Here is a 17,447-nt window from a genome sequence, read left to right on the forward strand (position 1 = left end):
TGGATGAGTTGGGTGCATGGAGGCTGACCTTACCCAACCCTTACTCTTCACAACAAGGTACTATATAGATACACTTCTGTCTCACCAGCTTACATAACCTAGTTCTGTATGTTGTAATGTTGTAATGTTAGACACACCAAACACCCTTAGCATATGTCCACTCTCACGCTCATTAAAGAAAACTGAGTACCCATCTTTTTTCCCAGCGTTTAATTATTCATCATATATGCAGTTCTGTTTCCCCAGTGCAACCTAGTCCTATGGGTCTACAGACACTTTTACACACTGGCATAGTGTTAGGCACACCAGCCACTCTGAATATGAGGTCCATTCTCATGTTGGGAGACCTAGAGAGACAAATAAAATATTTCTTCCTAGGTCACAATAACTGTTACCCTAATCACCAATGAATTCTATAACCATTTACGTTGAATATGTCCTCTCCCTCACCCTTAACCTCGCCATGGCCACACTCTCTTCCAGTGAGGCATTGTTTGTTTGGCAGGGCCATCTCCAATAACATTCCACTGCGGTCAAGTGGCTCTCACTAGGACCTGTCCCATGGGTCAGACCCCTGAGTTTCAGTCCAGACCTCTAGAACCAGAGGCCACCCTGGATCACACTGGGTGGGCACCCTCTCCTTGGCTAGACTCTGAGAAGAGCGAGGGGGTGGAGGGTGTGAGCTGATGGGGACAGTGCCAGCAGTCTGGGGCTAAATCTGGACCTGGACTCTGTTACAACAAAAGCAGCAGTCTAGAGGCAGACCAGCCAAGCCTCTGTAGTCTGCAGAAGGCATGTGGCACCATATGGAAATCTATTCAAGATGTCTATAGGCTTTATGGCCCCTTAAAATACACTGTTAAAAAGCCAGACAGTGGTATCTTAATGGAAGACTATGCTGTGTTTATGTCCATGACTCATCTCCTTTCTTCGCCTGTCAGCAGTGAAGGCACACAAAAACCCTACATCTCTCTCCTGTCTGTTACAGCACTGACTGGGTGCGCTATCTGCTTCTGGACAATGTGATTGTGCTTTTACAGTGCTGTAGTGTGTATAGTCCTGTATCCTGTGGGAGAATGGAGCTGGCGTCTATCCTACATAATTTACATTAATGCAGCTCTCTGGGCCCATAGCCAAAATAGTGCTTTACCCCTGTGACATGACATGAGCCCTCTCTTCATGGAAGCCTCGTACGGTTTAGACCGACTGAGAGGGGGTCAGTCAGAAGGGGTCAGTGATGGGTGAGCTAACTGTTTGGCAGGATACCGTGCCCCTGCTGTATAATAATCCTCACTCTCTGTGACAAAGACTGAATAGCTGGAGGGCCTGGGTAGGCATGAGGGTGTGAAAGTGTACATGTTCCCCCTCCCACTGTCAAAGATTCCAGGAAGTTTTTTTGAAATCCTCTGGTGCTCATTCCATCCTAAATGTCAGCAAGCCTCTGTGTCTTTTCTGTAAACACAGCTGTAGGGATTGATGCATTGGAAGCCTCCCTTTTTTGTCTCTCCCCTGGCTTGGTGTGTCCTGGTCCTATGGTTTCTCATCAGCTGGGGAATTGTTTGAGTATGATTGACCTCCAACGCTAATGGGCTTTTGTATGTGTTTACCTGTGCTGCCACTGACATTGACCCTTAGCTAAGGATAAAAAGTTGGCAATGTTTTTCAGTCTAAAATGGATGACAATTCTGATTTTAAAATCTGTATAACCTGAAAATAATTCACAATTCCCTCATAGATGGCCTCAGAGCCCGTGTTGGCAGTGGAGCCCTCAGTGCGGGTGGCCTGCTGTCAGCCCCCGGCTGCTGTACCCAACGGCTCCTATGCGCCACCTCGGGACAAATTCGAAGAGTGCTCCAGAAAACTGACCGCAGAACAGCTGGCCGCCATCGACGATGAGGAGGTCCTGGATAAAATGGTACTTTCCCCTCCCCATATCACACACGCACTTAGTCCTCAAATCCCCAGATTTGTTGGAATCTGGTGTTGTTTATGTGTATTAGTGAGGTGTTAAATCTGGTCTGCTGGGAAAATGTACATTTGGAATGGTCATACCCTTACATTTCTGTGTGTGTGTGCGTGCACTACACTGTGTATGAGTGCGTGCACTTACACTGTGTATGAGTGTGTGCTGTATGTGTGTATTTGGAGCTGTGTGACAGAGTTTGTCTGAAGACCGACCCCTCTCATTCCTTCCACCTGTCCTGTTCTTTCCCACAGCTGGATGAGTCCAAGGACTTTGAGGAGAGGAAGATGATCCGACAGGCCATGAGAGATCTGCGTAAGAGGAAGAGAGGTGAGTGAGACCACAGCCAGACTAACCAACCCCCTGCCCCTTCCCCCTCTGCAACTTCTAGCACCTTGCCCTTTCTCAATCTCTCGCTCTCTACTTACTTGACCACTCTATACCTCAACCTCATTTCTTTATTCACTGCTTTTTTCACTCTACCTTATCCATTTCTTTGTTATTTCTTCATATTTTTTGCTGTCTTTTCTCCATCATTGTCTTCCTTTTATCATTATTTTAACTGCTGGGTCTCTGCTGGTAGATGACCTTCATCAAATCTAGTCTGCATTATGTACCTGCCTCATCTCTCGCTATTTCCATCCTCTTCTTTTCTGCTCTTATTTTCACATTCTCGCATCCTGCTCTCAGAGGCCGAACTGGGATGTACTCAAGAGGAAATAGGTAGGAACGTCCTTTGTGTTTGTGTGGATTATATTAATACAGTATGCATCCGTTTTTGTCATTTGTCAATGTCCCACTTGGTTGTATCCCCTCATTGTCAACAATACTGTCCTACCAGTGCTGTTATTGTGCTTGAAGCTCATCATTGAGTTTTCTCAGTGATACACATTGATCATGAACTGACCAGCAGAAACCAAGGACATGAGGAGCCTGTATGGTGGACAATGAGGGATATGCTAATACATCTGTTAAAATGCATGAGTCACAATGTTTGTCATGATGTCACTGCCACAGGGCAAACACACCTCATGTTGTTCCACATAATGGCTGGCTGGGTGCATAGTGCTGACTGTTCTTTGACAGTCCAGAAAGGACTGAGAACTCTGTGTCAGAGAATGTTCCTTGGGCTCAGTAGCTAAGCAGCCAGTTCATCCCTGTATTGCCCTTAACCCCGTAAATGAGAGACCTGAAGAATATAGTTCAGTGATAATGAGAGTTATTCGGTGAGTCTGGTGCTTAGGAAGGTAAATGGACAGGTAAGACTGCTAGAACCCCCAAGGCATCGGGTCAGTACTGGTGTTATGGTATCAGTGTGTTGGACAGCATTTATTAGCCTTTCTATGCCAGTATCTCAGCGACCTGACGTGACGTTCAGAGTCTTTGTTTGCACTTTGATATGTTTGTCCAGCACGTGCTCCACCACAGCCTGGGGTTGGTTGTGTTTGGCTTTCACCTGTGGGTGGCTCTGTGTTCATAGGCTTTTGATGATACTTTGGAAAGAATGTTGAAATGTACCTCTAGCTTTGTAGCAGAGAGAGTCTGTCAACTTGAGTGCCTTCCTCTCCCTCTTTTTCCACTGACACTCTCCCTCCCTCCCTCCTATCCTCTATCTCAGACCAGAGAGAAAAGGAGCGGGAGTTTCGTCTTGCGGAGCTTCGGCAGCAGAGAGCGGAGCATACTCAGAAGGGTCGTACGGGAGGAGGAGCTGGAGAGGTGGTCATGAGGAAGGTGGAGATGTCAGCTGATGGCTCCACCCTCAGCCAAGTCACCAAGACAGACCGCTTTGCCCAGTCTGGTAAGCCAATCATACACCATGTATTAGGCTGACAACATGGCTGACATATTTGGGCAGTACACTATCCCGTATTTAACCGTGCATGATCTTCCCAAGTCAGATGAAATACTTCAAATGTATTTCTATGTTTGTGTGTCTAGGTGATGGCAGCAGGACAGCTCACAGCACCATCATGGAGGCCAGTTATGTGAAGAAAACAGACGGTGAGTCAGCACATCTGCCTCCTCCTAATTTAAATCAGCATTTTCATCATCGTCATCATTTGATTACTATCACTCTTTTTTATCCATATATGGTGTTGTGTGGTCTCACCACCACCTCCCTGTGTTTTCTAGTGGGGACAGTTCAGTCCAAGTCCTACAGCTGCTCCTCCTCTACCTCCAGCAGCAGCTCCACCAGGAAAGTGGGCAGGTGAGCACTGAACCCATAGCGATACAATATAATACTGTGTTCTATTGAATTCTGTGTCTTTAACCCTCCTTCTCAGCAAGCCCTATAGGATTGACTGACATTGTGTTGAACGTTCATTTACCCCTTCTCTCTCTTCCTTTCTTCTTCCATCCATCAGTGTGTTTGACCGCGAGGACGACTCGGTGTCCCGTGCTGCAGAGCGCCGGCAGGCAGAGAAGCGCAAGGAGCTGATGAGAGCCCAGACTCTGCCCAAGATGTCCGCCGCACAGTCCCGCAAAGCCATGATCGAGAAACTGGACAAGGAGAGCGGAGGGTGAGGATATAAATGACTAAGAATAGTAAAGAAGGAGAAAAAGTCAATACTAGCATAAACCAATCCCCCTTCTTCAGGCCAGGAAATAAAGCAGTTGCCAAGGTGAACACAGTCCAGCGCTCAGCTAGCTGCATGGTGCCCAATGCCAACTCCATCAAACAGATGCTCCTGGACTGGTGCCGCGCCAAGACCCGCTCATACCAGGTGAGCCAACCCACAATGGCACCGTCCTGAGTGTCCAGATCTGAGGCATTCACACTTTAGTTCATCCTGGTATGAGGGTTAGGTCTTTTATATAACCCCTCTACTGCATGCAAAACATTCTGCCATGTGTTCTCTGTCAGCAATGCTGTGTTCTCTCACATACTCTGAAGTCTGTTGGGTGACCATTGGCTCATGCTTTGTGATTGAATCATTTCTCTCCTCCTCTCTTTCCCCCTGCAGAATGTGGACATCCAGAACTTCTCGTCCAGTTGGAGTGATGGCATGGCGTTCTGTGCCCTGGTCCATAACTTCTTCCCAGAGGCCTTTGACTACTCCTCTCTCACCCCTGCCAACCGCAGACACAACTTTGAGGTGGCCTTCAGCACTGCAGAGTGAGTACACACATACACAAATACTTACACTTGTAAACTGTACGTCATGCAGACGCTCATAGATTTACTGAATGTCATGTCTCGGAGTATAACATTTCATCAGAACTTCAGACCTGGGGTAAATGGAAGCTTCACTCTTGGCGTTGCCCCGTGGCCATTTACAGCAGAATGGACCAGGATCTGAGTGCACCATCTTCTAAACTTCCTCCGTCCCCAAGACCATCAATCGTCTGACCACCCCAAGGCTCTGTTTTTGGGGAAGTAGATCCACTGTAGCTGTCTAACCAACTCTTTGCCCACCCATTGAACTCAAAATCAGTCAAACATCTTGAGAACCCAAAGACAAACTACTTCCCTCGCCTTTCTCTTCCCAAAACCAACACACTCCTCTTTCTTGGAACAGATTTGATCCCTCTATTGGGTATGTTTGTTTGACCTCTGTAAGATCAACACTGAGCTGCCAGTCTATGGATTCCTCAGGCTCAGCAGTACAGGACCTCTGGGTTCTCACCACCCTCACCCTTGCTACCACCTAACTACCCATCCACGTACAGTAGTATGACTGTCTGCCTGAGGGAGGAAGAGAATGTGCATCCACAGAATTCAGCCTTTTGGATGCATCAGAGTCACCTGTTTTACTCAACTCACTGTGTGTCAAGGGGCCTACAGTGAGAGGGTTGTGATGAGCCTGGGCCCACTGCTCAGTTGTATCCTTCCTCTCTCTCTCAGGTCAATCAAGTCAGCTTCTGGATCTACTACTACTATGTCCTGTACCTCTAAACCTCCACTCTCCATCCACTCTCTCCTCTCAGAGATGCTCTCCTCAGTAACCGCTGTGTGACGTGACCCTCCATCCACCAACCCTGAACTAAACCAGGAAACTCCTGAGACTGACCCCTTCCCAACAACCACCAGGTTACTACAGTACAGGAAGAGCACTCGACTGACTGCCTCCCAGACCCATCTCCTTCCATCTCTCCTTTAATCTGTCCATCTCCTCTTCCTCACTCTCTCTGTCACCTCTTCTTTTGATGAGGTCATGTACTGTCAACCTTTGCCCTGTCACCCACCAGTGTCTGCTGAGTTCACCTGTTACGACCATGATGACGTAACCACCAGATTGCCAAACACGTGTTCCTCCTAGCTACCCCCACAACCCCCTCTTTGTCACTCTGCTGCACTGTCACTCCTTTCCCTGGGCACCAACCTCACCCCCTCCTCCCCCACAACCTGCCAGTGTGCCTCAACTGAACCCCTCTCACACACTCACCACCAGTGTGTTTCTCTTCTAGGTTCACCCTGTGGTCCATGTCTTTGTGATTGTAGAATTCTTGTTGTTTTTTCCTTGTCTCTTGTTTTTGTACTGGACAAAACAAAACCAATGTTCTATGTTTGATGTCCCTATACCCCCATGTCCAAGTCTTTTGTCTCAGTGCACAGAACAAACAAAACGGCGCCTGACGCTTCATTTTCCATTTTGTGTCTGCGTGTGTACTCGCCCATATGTGTCACGTTGTTCATGAAGCACGTCAACTTCTGGATATGTCTGTCGACACAGACAATGTAATGTTATGGTTTGTTTTTGTCTTTTCTCTCTCCCTCTCCACACCCTGGGTATTCCTCTTGTTTGGCTGCTCACTGCTTCTCTCTCTCTCATCCTCCTTCTTTCCTTCTGTCTGTTGACTTATATCTGTACCTTCTCGCTATATATTTTCTGCACTTTTTCTGTCTCTCTCTCTTCCTCCCTCTTCTTTCTCATACCCTCTCTCCCCCTGCTCCCTCTCCGGGGTGCGGGTGCAGGAAGCTGGCTGATTGTCCCGAGCTGTTGGACGTGGAGGACATGGTGCGGATGCGTGAGCCGGATTGGAAGTGTGTGTACACGTACCTGCAGGAGTTCTACAGGGGCCTGGTGACCAAGGGCCTGGTTAAAACCAAAAACTCTTCCTAGAGTCACACCCCTAGGACCCCAAATGCACTCATGGTGAGAGAGGGAACAGGCCCACGGCGGAACCTCACGCTGGTGCTGGGGGTTTATGGAGTGGGATTGGTGTGAGTGGGAGATTCTCAATTGGGGAAAAGTCCATCCTTTACTCGACTCCTCCGTCCTCCTCTCGGCCGTCACCCGGAAACCGATAAGTAGTCGCCATATGTAGGAGAGTTAAAAAAATGTAATAGGCGAAGGGAGGAGTTTAATCAGCTCCTAGATTGCCTCCTCCGGCGGAGGGTACTCAAGTGTTTCCTGCACGGAAGAGTTTTGAAATCTACCTCATCCCCTTGAATCAGCCGTTTGCTCAGAGGAGAAAAGAATGCATACATTTAAAAACGAAACGCTACTTATATCTATAAACATTTATTTTTACCACTTTACACATGTATTTTGGGATTCCTCTGCTGTAAACGTAATCTTCCTGCTGACGAGCTAGTCGAGGAGTCATTTCATACAAGCACATTGGTTTCTTCTCCTCGACTCCTATTCTCAAATACCTTTGACCTTTTTCAACAGGAGAGGATAGAGGACAGGATGCGAGGAATTGAGAACCCAATTGAGATTCTCCCAGTGTGTGACTGTGGGTGTAGGAGTTAATGTTGTGGAGTGGGGAGGTGAATGGCAGGATCAACAACAGTTCCACCGGAAATACCACTGGTTATTCATATTATGAGGAGAACAGTGAGTTATCCATTAATATAAACATGATCATTAACCTACAGGAAGTCATATGAAGTGGTAGGAAGTGTTGGAGTGTGTCAAGGTAGAGGTCAGAGTGCAGTTTTCTCCACCCTGTGAGCCTGGTGCTGGGGTCCAGAGGCCCAAACATGGACTGTGAGTGTGTGACTGCACTCAGAGCCAGGCTCCAGCCAGGCAAAGGGCCAACCATCAGCACTCCCCATCTGCAGAGCCACACTTTAAAAGGAGCTGCCACAACACTGGAGTGGAAACAGAGATTGGAAACAAAGTGGAGAGGAAAAAGAAATGTCAGACCTGTGGTGTGTGAAACATGTGTATCATCTCCTCTCATTTAGTGACTTCAGAATAGTTTTCTACTTAAAGCCTGGTCAGTTTATAACAGCCATCGCTGAATTTAGCTCTTCAGAATCGAAAACATTAAAGGGGAAACTTAGAGTTTTACAGTGTTGACATTTGTCTCTCTTTGAGGGGCTAGGTTACCATCTGCTGTTTTAGTAGTTGTGCTCACTCAGTCTCCCACCTTGCAGCTGTTTCCCAGAGCTCTCGCTCCCCTGCTCTCCCAGCTGGGCAGCTCGCACTGTTTTAACAGTCAGTCAGCTGCAGTACTGTCAGTGATGAGTAGTTTATCAAGTGTGCCACCCTGTGGTTATATGCATGCATTGCACATAGATTATTTTGTTTAGCTAATGGCAGAATGTTTGGAATGGTCTCTGTACATCTCCTAAATGTATGCCTATAATGCTTTTTTGAAACTAATTCTTTGTAGAGGAGCTCCCTTGTGTCTGGTTAGTTTGGGTGGATAAAAAAGCTGTTATGAGAGCAGTTTGTGGAGAGAACATAATTTTATCCTTACCATCACTCTACATCTTTCTCCATCTCCCCACCGCTCCCTCTCTCCCTTTCTCTGTCTCACCATATGTCTCTGTCCCCTAGGGAATGTGCCAACTGTATGCCCTTGTTGGAGGTAGAGGACATGATGATCATGGGGAGGAAGCCTGACTCCAAGTGTGTGTTCACCTATGTGCAGTCACTGGTCAATCACCTGCGCAGGCATGAGATGAAACTCGCCAAACTCCAGGGCACCAACCTCTGATCTGCTCACTGTGTATCTTCCCCCATCACACCCCTCTCCTGAGCCCTGGTCCTGAACACCATCCATGTCCCAAAAGACAGCAGCCCCGACTCTGAGTGAGGGGTGTTACTGATTTGCACATCTCTGATGGCCAACAGGGTGGGGAGTGTGTAGGTGTTGGCATCCGTCTTATGATTATCTTTGTTGATGGTGGTGGCATGCCAGACAGATAAATTCCCTTCCTCTGAACACATTTGTTTAGGCTGTGCGAACCTTCCCGTCTTAATAGAGCATCTTTAAGCTTTAATTGATATTTCATACTGATATTTAGTTGTACAGCCTATCAGTCATAAGGCAGTTCTATACATGGTTTGGAAGTCTGAAGATTTAGCACCAACAAAACCCTACATTAAATGTACATGAGATAGGAATTTTACTGTATTCCCTCACCCACATTAATGCCTACATTTTTTTGTTTTCTGTGACAATTGCAAAATGTTACTCAAGCTGTTGACGAGGATGAAGAAAAAAAATATGAGGCATTGTTAATATTCCTTCAGTCCCCACTCTGGTACTGTTAAAGGTGTTACCAAATCTGCTAAACACATCTATTTGAATTGTTTTAAATAGTGCTTGGTATGGAGGGATGTTAATTATTATTTGGTGGGTGCTTATATTTATCCTATTACACACACGTACAAGTATTTATTAATACGCATGTGTGAATTAGATTATTTTTTGCATATCACAACTCTGCCTGAGACATCCTCAAGAAAGTGGGATCACGGCCAGGGTCTGGACCCTGGACCAATTAGGATTAAATGCCTTGCTCAAAGGATCAGACAGATTTTTCACCTTGTTGGCTCGAGGATTTGAACTACCGACCTTTCGGTTACAAGCCCAACACTCTAACCCAGGGATGGGCAACTCTAGTCCTCAGGGGCCGGAGTGGTGTCACTTTTTCTCCATCCCTATCAAACACAGCTCATTAAACTAACTGTATTCTGTACTGAAGATCATGATTAGTTGATTATTGGAGTCAGGTGTGTTTGCTGAAGCAAAAGTGTGAAACCAATCAGGCTCCCAAGGAATGAAGTTGTCCATCCTTACGCTAACCACTAAGCTAGCTGCTGCCCGATGTTATTCTGTAGCTGGCATTATGAAATTGGCGGATCCGTCTATGCAGCACTAACGTAGCAGGTGTAAAGAAACGCATGAGAAGGTTCTACAGAAACCAGAAGCATCTGGTTCAGGCTTTGTCTCTTCTCTGCTTTTCCCCTGAAAACGGTATGCTTCCAGGTTCTGCCGACCAACTGAAGGTGATGCAAAACCGATATCTGAATCTACAGACTCACTGAGGTTGAAGCCAGACTAGGTTGTGATAGTAGTTGTGAAACTATAATTGTGTATTTACACCACTCAGAATATTTATGTAAATGTTGGTCTGTGGAGAAACACCAGTGTTGAAAAGTAGGTTCCAAGTTCCTCTGACAGGTAAAATCACACATTGGTGTTTCTAGATTATCACACCTTTTCTCCTTGTCCTTGCCGCTGTTCGCTACATTGGGGTCTAAAAAAAATCTTGGCATGGGGTTGTCACATTCACACTGCCAGCATCAGCCCACCCAGCAAACACATAGAAACACACAGCTCTTTAATTATGCTTGGGTAACATTTTTGTTGGTGGTCATACCATATGCTTTGAAGTTTTGTTTCATGAGTCCATCTATGAAAATGTTTGTACAGGCTATAGGTTATGGTAATGTCCGTATTTGTGGGCTCCCGAGTGGCGCAAGGCACTGCTTCTCAGCTCTAGAGGTGTCACTACAGACCCTGATTCGATTCCGGGCTGTATCACAACCAGCCGTGATTGGGAGTCCCATAGGGCAGCGCACAATTGGCCCAGCGTCGTCCGGGTTTAGTCGTCATTATAAATAAGAATTTGTTCTTAACTGACTTGCCTGGTTAAATAAACATTTGAATATGAAAAGGTTTGTTAGAGGCCAACCATCAAATGTATTTATAAAGCCCTTCTTACATCAACTGATGTACAGAAACCCAGACTAAAACCCCAAACAGCAAGCAATGCAGGTGTAGAAGCACGGTGGCTAGGAAAAACTCCCTGGAAAGGCCGGAACCTAGAGGAACCAGCCAACTTCCCTTCTCTAAATTCTTGGGCCCAATGAAAGCTGGCTTTCAGCTCAGTTGATTATGACAGACAGGAGAATATTAATGATAAAGGCTGAATGTACTTTATTGCCCATGTATATTTTCTGAATTCTAGCTAAATAAAAATGTTATGGTTTCTTTATGGTTTTAGAACTGGTTTTGATTTATTTCACTAATTGAGACTAGAGAAATGTACTAAATCTAAATTGTCACGTTTCGTAAACAGGTGTCGACTAACAATGAAATGCTTACTTATGGGTCCTTTTCCAACAATGCAGAGTTTAGAAAATATGGTTACGACAATTTAATATTCCGCAACCAGAAAGTTTCCACAAACTAGTTCATCCTGTACATACATGCTTGGACACAGTCAATTCAATGTTTCTGTACACCACAATGAATGTGAATTAACAATTAAACCAATTTAAGAAACAGTGTGTCTTCTACTCTGACACTTTTTTCCTGTGTGTGCGCGCGCAATGGGAGTTTGATTTTAAGATGGACATTCTACAAATGGGACATCATACAAAAATATTGAAAGTTAAACTTTTTGTTTTACAATTGTCATCTCATCACTTGAATCCCCTTGTGTGCCTAAGCCCTACCCACCAGGACACGTTGCATCGGCCCCAAGCCAATCAGGAGATTTTACAGCCAGGGGCGTCATTCAGTTCCACAGCGGACAGGAAGTCATTAGACACACGAGAGAGATTATCAGAGGAGAGACCCCTTAAGACACTTGACACAGTGGTAAATCATACACATCACCTGAAAAAATGGACAAACGGAAGATCAAAATTGTGTAACCTTTTCTGATGCTACAGAGAGACAGTTACCCCAAGTGCTGAACCAGGATCTGCTTGTCCCGTGTTCTGATCCCAAATAATTATGTTATGAGCTACAGAAACAAACTGGTCATGGACCAGCACTGGAGGAGAATAACCCTGTCTGTCCAGGTCCACACAGACTGCAGACTTTACTGCTGTGAGGATTACAGGTCAGAGTGCTTGGCCTCTGCGTCAGAATCTGAGGAAGCGTTGTCTGCGGGGGCTGAAGAGGAGGGGGTTGCTTTGAAGGGGCTGTCCTTGGCGGGGGAGAAGCGGAACTCCTCTGGGACCTGGTCCTCAGCCTGAGCCTTCTTGTAGAAGCCCAACTTCTCCAGTAGCTCGTTGATCTCAGAGCGGGTCATGTCAGACAGGGCAATCCGCTGAACAGGGCATATACATTTAGGTGAGATGCCTATCCTCACAAGAGCTCTCTATTCTTCCACAAGCTGTAGCATGCACAGATGAGTTTGTCATACAATTTCTGTGCAGTAGTAGGCCCACCCTTTACATGCATGCATCTCTAGATAAGTAAGCCTGCAACATTTATGACCAATCTTTCATTAACCATTATAGTGCACTAGTGAGAACCTACACTAAATCATTAACACCAGAGATGTGTTAAAGGTACAGTAAAATGTCTGTTTCAGCAGCTCACTTACGTCCAGCTCTTCGTAGTAGTGGTTGAGGAGGACAAGCTCGGGGTCAGCCCCAGGGATGTGCTTCATTACCAGGTTATGGCTGGGATGGCATGAGTCAAGGGTTACAAACAGAGTCAAACAAGGAAATGCAATGCAAACACAGTGCCTGCACACAGTTGACGGGTGTCTGACACCTCAGGCCAGGACAACTTCCTTCACGCACCAGTGCCCCTGCCTGCTGTCTGTCATCACACCAGCTAGTGAGGAAGTATGGTCATGTACAGCTTGGACTTTGTGCTCCAGCCTCCATACATGACAGGGAAATGCATGAAGCACTTCAGTTATGAGATCACTTCAGGAAAGTCTTAGATGCTGGAGCTGTGACTGCTTCAGGACAGAAAGCTATCTGCAGGGTAAAGGTATGGCTTTCTTTATGGCTATCAGCATATATATATATATATATATATATATATATATATATATATATATATATATATATATATATATATATATTAGGCTTCTGTCTGCAGAAATAGCTTTCAATTACTTGGTCAGATGACGAGTACAAATGTGTAGTAAGTTTAGCTGCTGTGTAACTTTGTTTTCGTTACTACATTTGGTAGCGCTTAACATCAAAGGGGCAGTTGCTACATTCATTTTTGGACTTATAAATCAATTATATATCTGCCATCAATTATATGTCCACCATTGATTCTTGAAGAATATAACTTAAATAAATTAGCTTAGTTGAACTGTCGTACCCCATCAGAACCCAAAATCAAAGCTTGTTTTACTACAATGTTTGTAAACAAACACCGTTTAGCCTCAAAACATGGTTAAAACTATCATTTTGATATCATGGATGGTCAATGGAGGGTACATTTGATTGGTTACAGTTCTCTAGCCCCATCCCTCAGCTTTTTACCAGAACAGTGGTGAGGTTACCTCTTATTGTTTCAACTGCGGATTGGCCCCTTACATAGTTTATAAAACAGTAAGGCTGTTAATGATTTATTCTGAGATGGTTAAATCAGTTAAACGTTGTCAACCAGTGCATGGCTTCCACATCACGGCAGAGGACCTACCTACCACACATTGGCTATCACAACTCTGCACGTCTGCCATCACCAAAATGAAAGGATACTAAAGAGGAATGTCCTGGGTCACAAAGGCTTTGACCTGAGGGGTTGAAGAGTTGATGGTTAGTAACTCTGCTTTGTTGAGCAGGCAGTGATATTTCTGAGCATTTCATCAATTGCAAAATAACAATAATACTGTACATATACAGAGAGGACTGTTGATAACAATAGGCCTACTTAAGCGCTTACCTCTCTCAGCCTGTTCAGCTGTCATCCACCGCAAGACTGAGAAAAAGGTTAAGCAGGATAGTGGTTATAAATCCCACCAGGACAGGAGCAGGGCAGTGGGTGACTGACTGGGTATGATTCAGACCCAGGTGGTCCTCCTGACCCATTAGTACTGTAGGAGTCAGGACTATCACCAGATAAAGGGACTTATCGCACCATCTGGGCACAAGTGAAGCACTCACTGTCTGAAAAACATGTTGCCTCTTGTTGAGATACCATAGGCCTATACTATATTGTAGGCCCTATGTAAGAAAGAGTTCCAACTGGCGGCCGCGGATGGTTGAGCAAAAAATAAGCAATTTTATTTTCATTGTTGGACATAAAGGACTAAATCAGCTCCAAGTGATTTTAATTTGGGAAATCTGTTCCCAAGTATTCCCACGCATTATAGAGAGACATGATCGTCGTATACAATGTAAGAAAGGTTTCTAATTATTGTTAGTGAAATATATATGTTTGGGTTTCTTGCGGTCAATTTGCAGTCTACATATTATTTGTAATTATGTTATGGACCCCCAACCATCTGCTCAAGAAAAAAAGCCTTGGCTGAATCTAGTTGATGATCCCTGCCCTATGTAATGATATTTTGTTTAGCCCATGGGAGAGGGATGTGATTTGCACATCCATGGGTACATAGATATGTGGCCAAGCTTACAGCTCTGCTCTAAAATTCATTACGACCTGCTGATAGGTAGGTATCCCACAGGTAAATGCCAACTTGACAACACATTTTTCACTCAAAGATCCTGGAAGGTGTGATGCACCCTGGATGATATGTTCTCACAATGAGAAGAATGTCTGAAAAGGGCATTGTTAGTCCACTGTAATTTGAGGTCTCATCTTGCAGCCACGTTGACGTAATTCACTGGCATTCTATTGTAACACAGAATGATTACAGAGAATAGCCTATCATTTAGTCCTATAAATGCCCATGAGTCTCAACCCATTAGAATAGTATAATGTGCAGTGGAATCACTATTGCAATTAATGTTATTTACCAAAATGTTTGATCAAAAGCCAATAACATGGATAGACACCCATAGGAGCAGATGCGAGGAGGGTTTAAACTTTTCATTCATTCATTTTCCTCCTCCCAAAAACCTACGCATGCGCACATAGGACAACAGTTAAGCTACCCAATATTTCCCTCAAAACGAATCAAAATGTATTGAGCTATACGTGTATCCAATAATACCAAAACATGATCCATAATTATATCGACAAATATGTTTATAAAAGCCTGCTTCTTATTCATTATTGTTATCTTAGGCTACTTGAAGTGGCTTTGTTTACGAATCTAATTGCAATTGCGTTAATATTCTTACTCAAGCCTACCTCCACCTTCGCTTTTGCGAGACCATCCAGTTTCTTCAGATCTACATCATAGGCCGACACACAGTTAAGGAGGCTGACGAAAAAGAAGAACCACATAATTTCCTCTGATTGCAGCACGTTGGGGAGATTCATGCTTTAGAGCAGACGGTCTTGGTCGTTCGTGTCGCTCACCTATTCTGCAAACCTATCGTTACTTACAGTAGGCTATACTTGAATAGCAAGATGTAGCAGGCTAGCTGTGGTGATGTTCAACTATGTCATCTCCGGATCCTATGCCACGTCAAACGCTTTTCTGCTGCCTTTGGAGAGGGCGGGGGAATGAACGAACTGCTTCTTAAAGGCGCAATCTGTAATAGTTTCTGTTGTTAAATTGTTAAATTAATGATTGCCATAGGGCTGGCTAGGCTAAAATATATACCTATAATTTTCAAGAATATCAGTTTAGCAATTGTCGAACAGTTTCCCCATTCCTCATTTTTACAAACAAAAGTGTCAGGGTCAGACTGTTGAAATTACTGATTGTACCTTAAAACAGAAGCTCGTTGGTAGATAAACAAGGTAGAGCTGGAAAACAGCCACCTCAGGTTGCACTGCACTGTGGCTACACTGCATGTGCCCTGGGATGAATTAGAAGAATGTGTTTCGCTAAATATGATCTTGACGTTTTCATTTTAGGTCATTGATTTGATTGATAAAGTTACTGATATTTGTTTCTATTATTAGACTACATTCTGATGATGTATTAATAACACAGCTACATCAGTTAACATGATCCATCTATAATACTAGTATTACGGTATTATACAAGTATTTCTAATACAATATCACAACATTATTATGGTAATTAGCTCAGTGATTGTAGACGATAAAGTAGACTCTAGCATTCCTCGGAGGAAACAGCTGTGTAGACTAACTGCTTTTTGGTCTACTTTGTGACAGAACCTTTTTGACAGTTTATCTAATTTAGTGTCAGGACCATATAATTTGGAATTAGAATACTTAACAAACTGAATAGGATCTCTATGGTCAGGACACTGTCAAACAATCCTCATTCTAAATAATAAATTGTCTGACACAGGGAAATTTGTGCCCTTTAAATCTGCAGGTACTTGGCTAAATCCTTTATTTGGTCAGCCCTGCGGGAGGCAGTCAGACCCGTAAAGAATGTCAAATGGCAAGGGGAGGGGGAGAGTTTCATGCAGTGACTTATTTCAGTACCCATGGCAACTAAGAGTATGTGAGCGGAGCAGAGAAAGGAGCGGAACGTGCCCAATTTGATTGAAGCGTTGATCGAGAGTCCCAAAGGCTGGAGTCTCGGCCTTCTCGCCCGCTCCAATTTCGCTCCAGTTGCGCTCACTTCACGAGCTCAGGGCATGCCCGCCCCAGCATGCATTTGTAGTCTACTTGTGTGCTGCTATAGCCCATTGCTCTAGCTATTGTCATGGAGTTCGCTAAATATTTCCATAAAGAAATTGCTAAAACACACAGGTGCTAAATCAAGGTGACTAACAAAGATGAGGACCAAGAGCAAGAGAGGGAGTGCCGTGATGTAGTGCCCAGAACTAAAGAATCATTGTGGAATCTGAAAAGACACATATCCCAAAGGCATGATGGTGTACTTACTCCGTGCACATGCTAAAATAAATTAACTAGGCGGGTAGATCACTAAGTGTGTCATTGTAGCAAAGTATTTATAAACTAAAAATCGAATATCTTAAACGTTTCGTTCATTTTCGTTCTATTATCTATACAATAGGCCATAATTGATTTGGCCCAATAGGCCACGTTCAAGGAGCTTTCCGTTTTGATTGGGTTACTTTGCCTAAAAACCTTTAGGCCTATACATATTTTGTTTTTAAAATGCATCTCTGCCAAGAGTGGCCAAAAGGGTGTCCCAGTGGCTCTTTTCTAAGTGGATTCAAAAACACTAATAAGTCATTATTCGTTTAATTTGCATTTAATTATAAGTAAGTCACCGCCTATTAGGCGCAATTTATAGACTATAATGATTTAATGAAACGAAATGTTGTTTAAATGCTGTACGCTTTATGTCCCCACCAGCCTATTGTGTCGCACTCACAAATGCTTCACAATTAATTTATTTGTAGGCTATAGCCTTGAAATAATATATCCTAAATCATTTTCTCCTGACCAATTTACTGTTTATATGCTGTTTAATATGACATATAAGGTACTAGGAGGTAACTAGCCGCCTGGGGTAACTGCCTCCCCTCGTAATTCTCATTAAGACCACAAGATGTCACCAAATTAT

The 17,447-nt window shown here is 44.3% G+C and overlaps 3 protein-coding genes across 32 annotated transcripts in view; 2 read left to right on the forward strand and 1 right to left on the reverse strand.

The window, feature by feature from the left end:
• smtnb (smoothelin b) overlaps positions 1-11,442 on the forward strand; it is a 68,073-nt gene extending 56,631 nt beyond the window's left edge. For 9 of the 30 annotated variants that reach the window (XM_036935921.2, XM_036935923.2, XM_090190714.1 and 6 more), the window contains 10 exons: positions 1,736-1,915; positions 2,218-2,293; positions 2,654-2,686; positions 3,582-3,761; positions 3,902-3,964; positions 4,097-4,172; positions 4,330-4,485; positions 4,563-4,689; positions 4,930-5,081; positions 8,701-11,442. In XM_036935921.2, the coding sequence (XP_036791816.2) occupies positions 1,736-1,915; positions 2,218-2,293; positions 2,654-2,686; positions 3,582-3,761; positions 3,902-3,964; positions 4,097-4,172; positions 4,330-4,485; positions 4,563-4,689; positions 4,930-5,081; positions 8,701-8,860 (1,203 nt within the window). In that variant the 3' untranslated portion in view covers positions 8,861-11,442. Of the gene's footprint in view, positions 1-1,735; positions 1,916-2,217; positions 2,294-2,653; positions 2,687-3,581; positions 3,762-3,901; positions 3,965-4,096; positions 4,173-4,329; positions 4,486-4,562; positions 4,690-4,929; positions 5,082-5,893; positions 7,063-8,700 lie in introns of those variants that run through there. The other 21 variants (XM_036935929.2, XM_090190716.1, XM_090190718.1 and 18 more) reach the window with 5 other exon arrangements.
• On the reverse strand, positions 10,477-15,503 carry selenom (selenoprotein M). The gene is made up of 5 exons (XM_021621617.3): positions 15,176-15,503; positions 13,802-13,837; positions 13,618-13,652; positions 12,495-12,573; positions 10,477-12,215 (listed from the first exon to the last, which is right to left on the reverse strand). Exons 1-5 carry the CDS (start codon positions 15,305-15,307, stop codon positions 12,000-12,002), a joined length of 498 nt encoding a protein of 165 aa, XP_021477292.3. The 5' UTR covers positions 15,308-15,503; the 3' UTR covers positions 10,477-11,999.
• LOC110536079 (inositol polyphosphate 5-phosphatase K) overlaps positions 12,782-17,447 on the forward strand; it is a 39,940-nt gene continuing 35,274 nt past the window's right edge. The window contains exon 1 of the mRNA XM_036935930.2: positions 12,782-12,892. Within this exon, the coding sequence (XP_036791825.2) occupies positions 12,817-12,892 (76 nt within the window). The 5' untranslated portion in view covers positions 12,782-12,816. The remainder of the gene's footprint in view (positions 12,893-17,447) is intronic.

Source organism: Oncorhynchus mykiss, chromosome 11, assembly GCF_057628025.1.
Source record: "Oncorhynchus mykiss isolate SJ-2025 chromosome 11, ASM5762802v1, whole genome shotgun sequence".
In the NCBI taxonomy this organism is placed as follows: domain Eukaryota; kingdom Metazoa; phylum Chordata; class Actinopteri; order Salmoniformes; family Salmonidae; genus Oncorhynchus; species Oncorhynchus mykiss.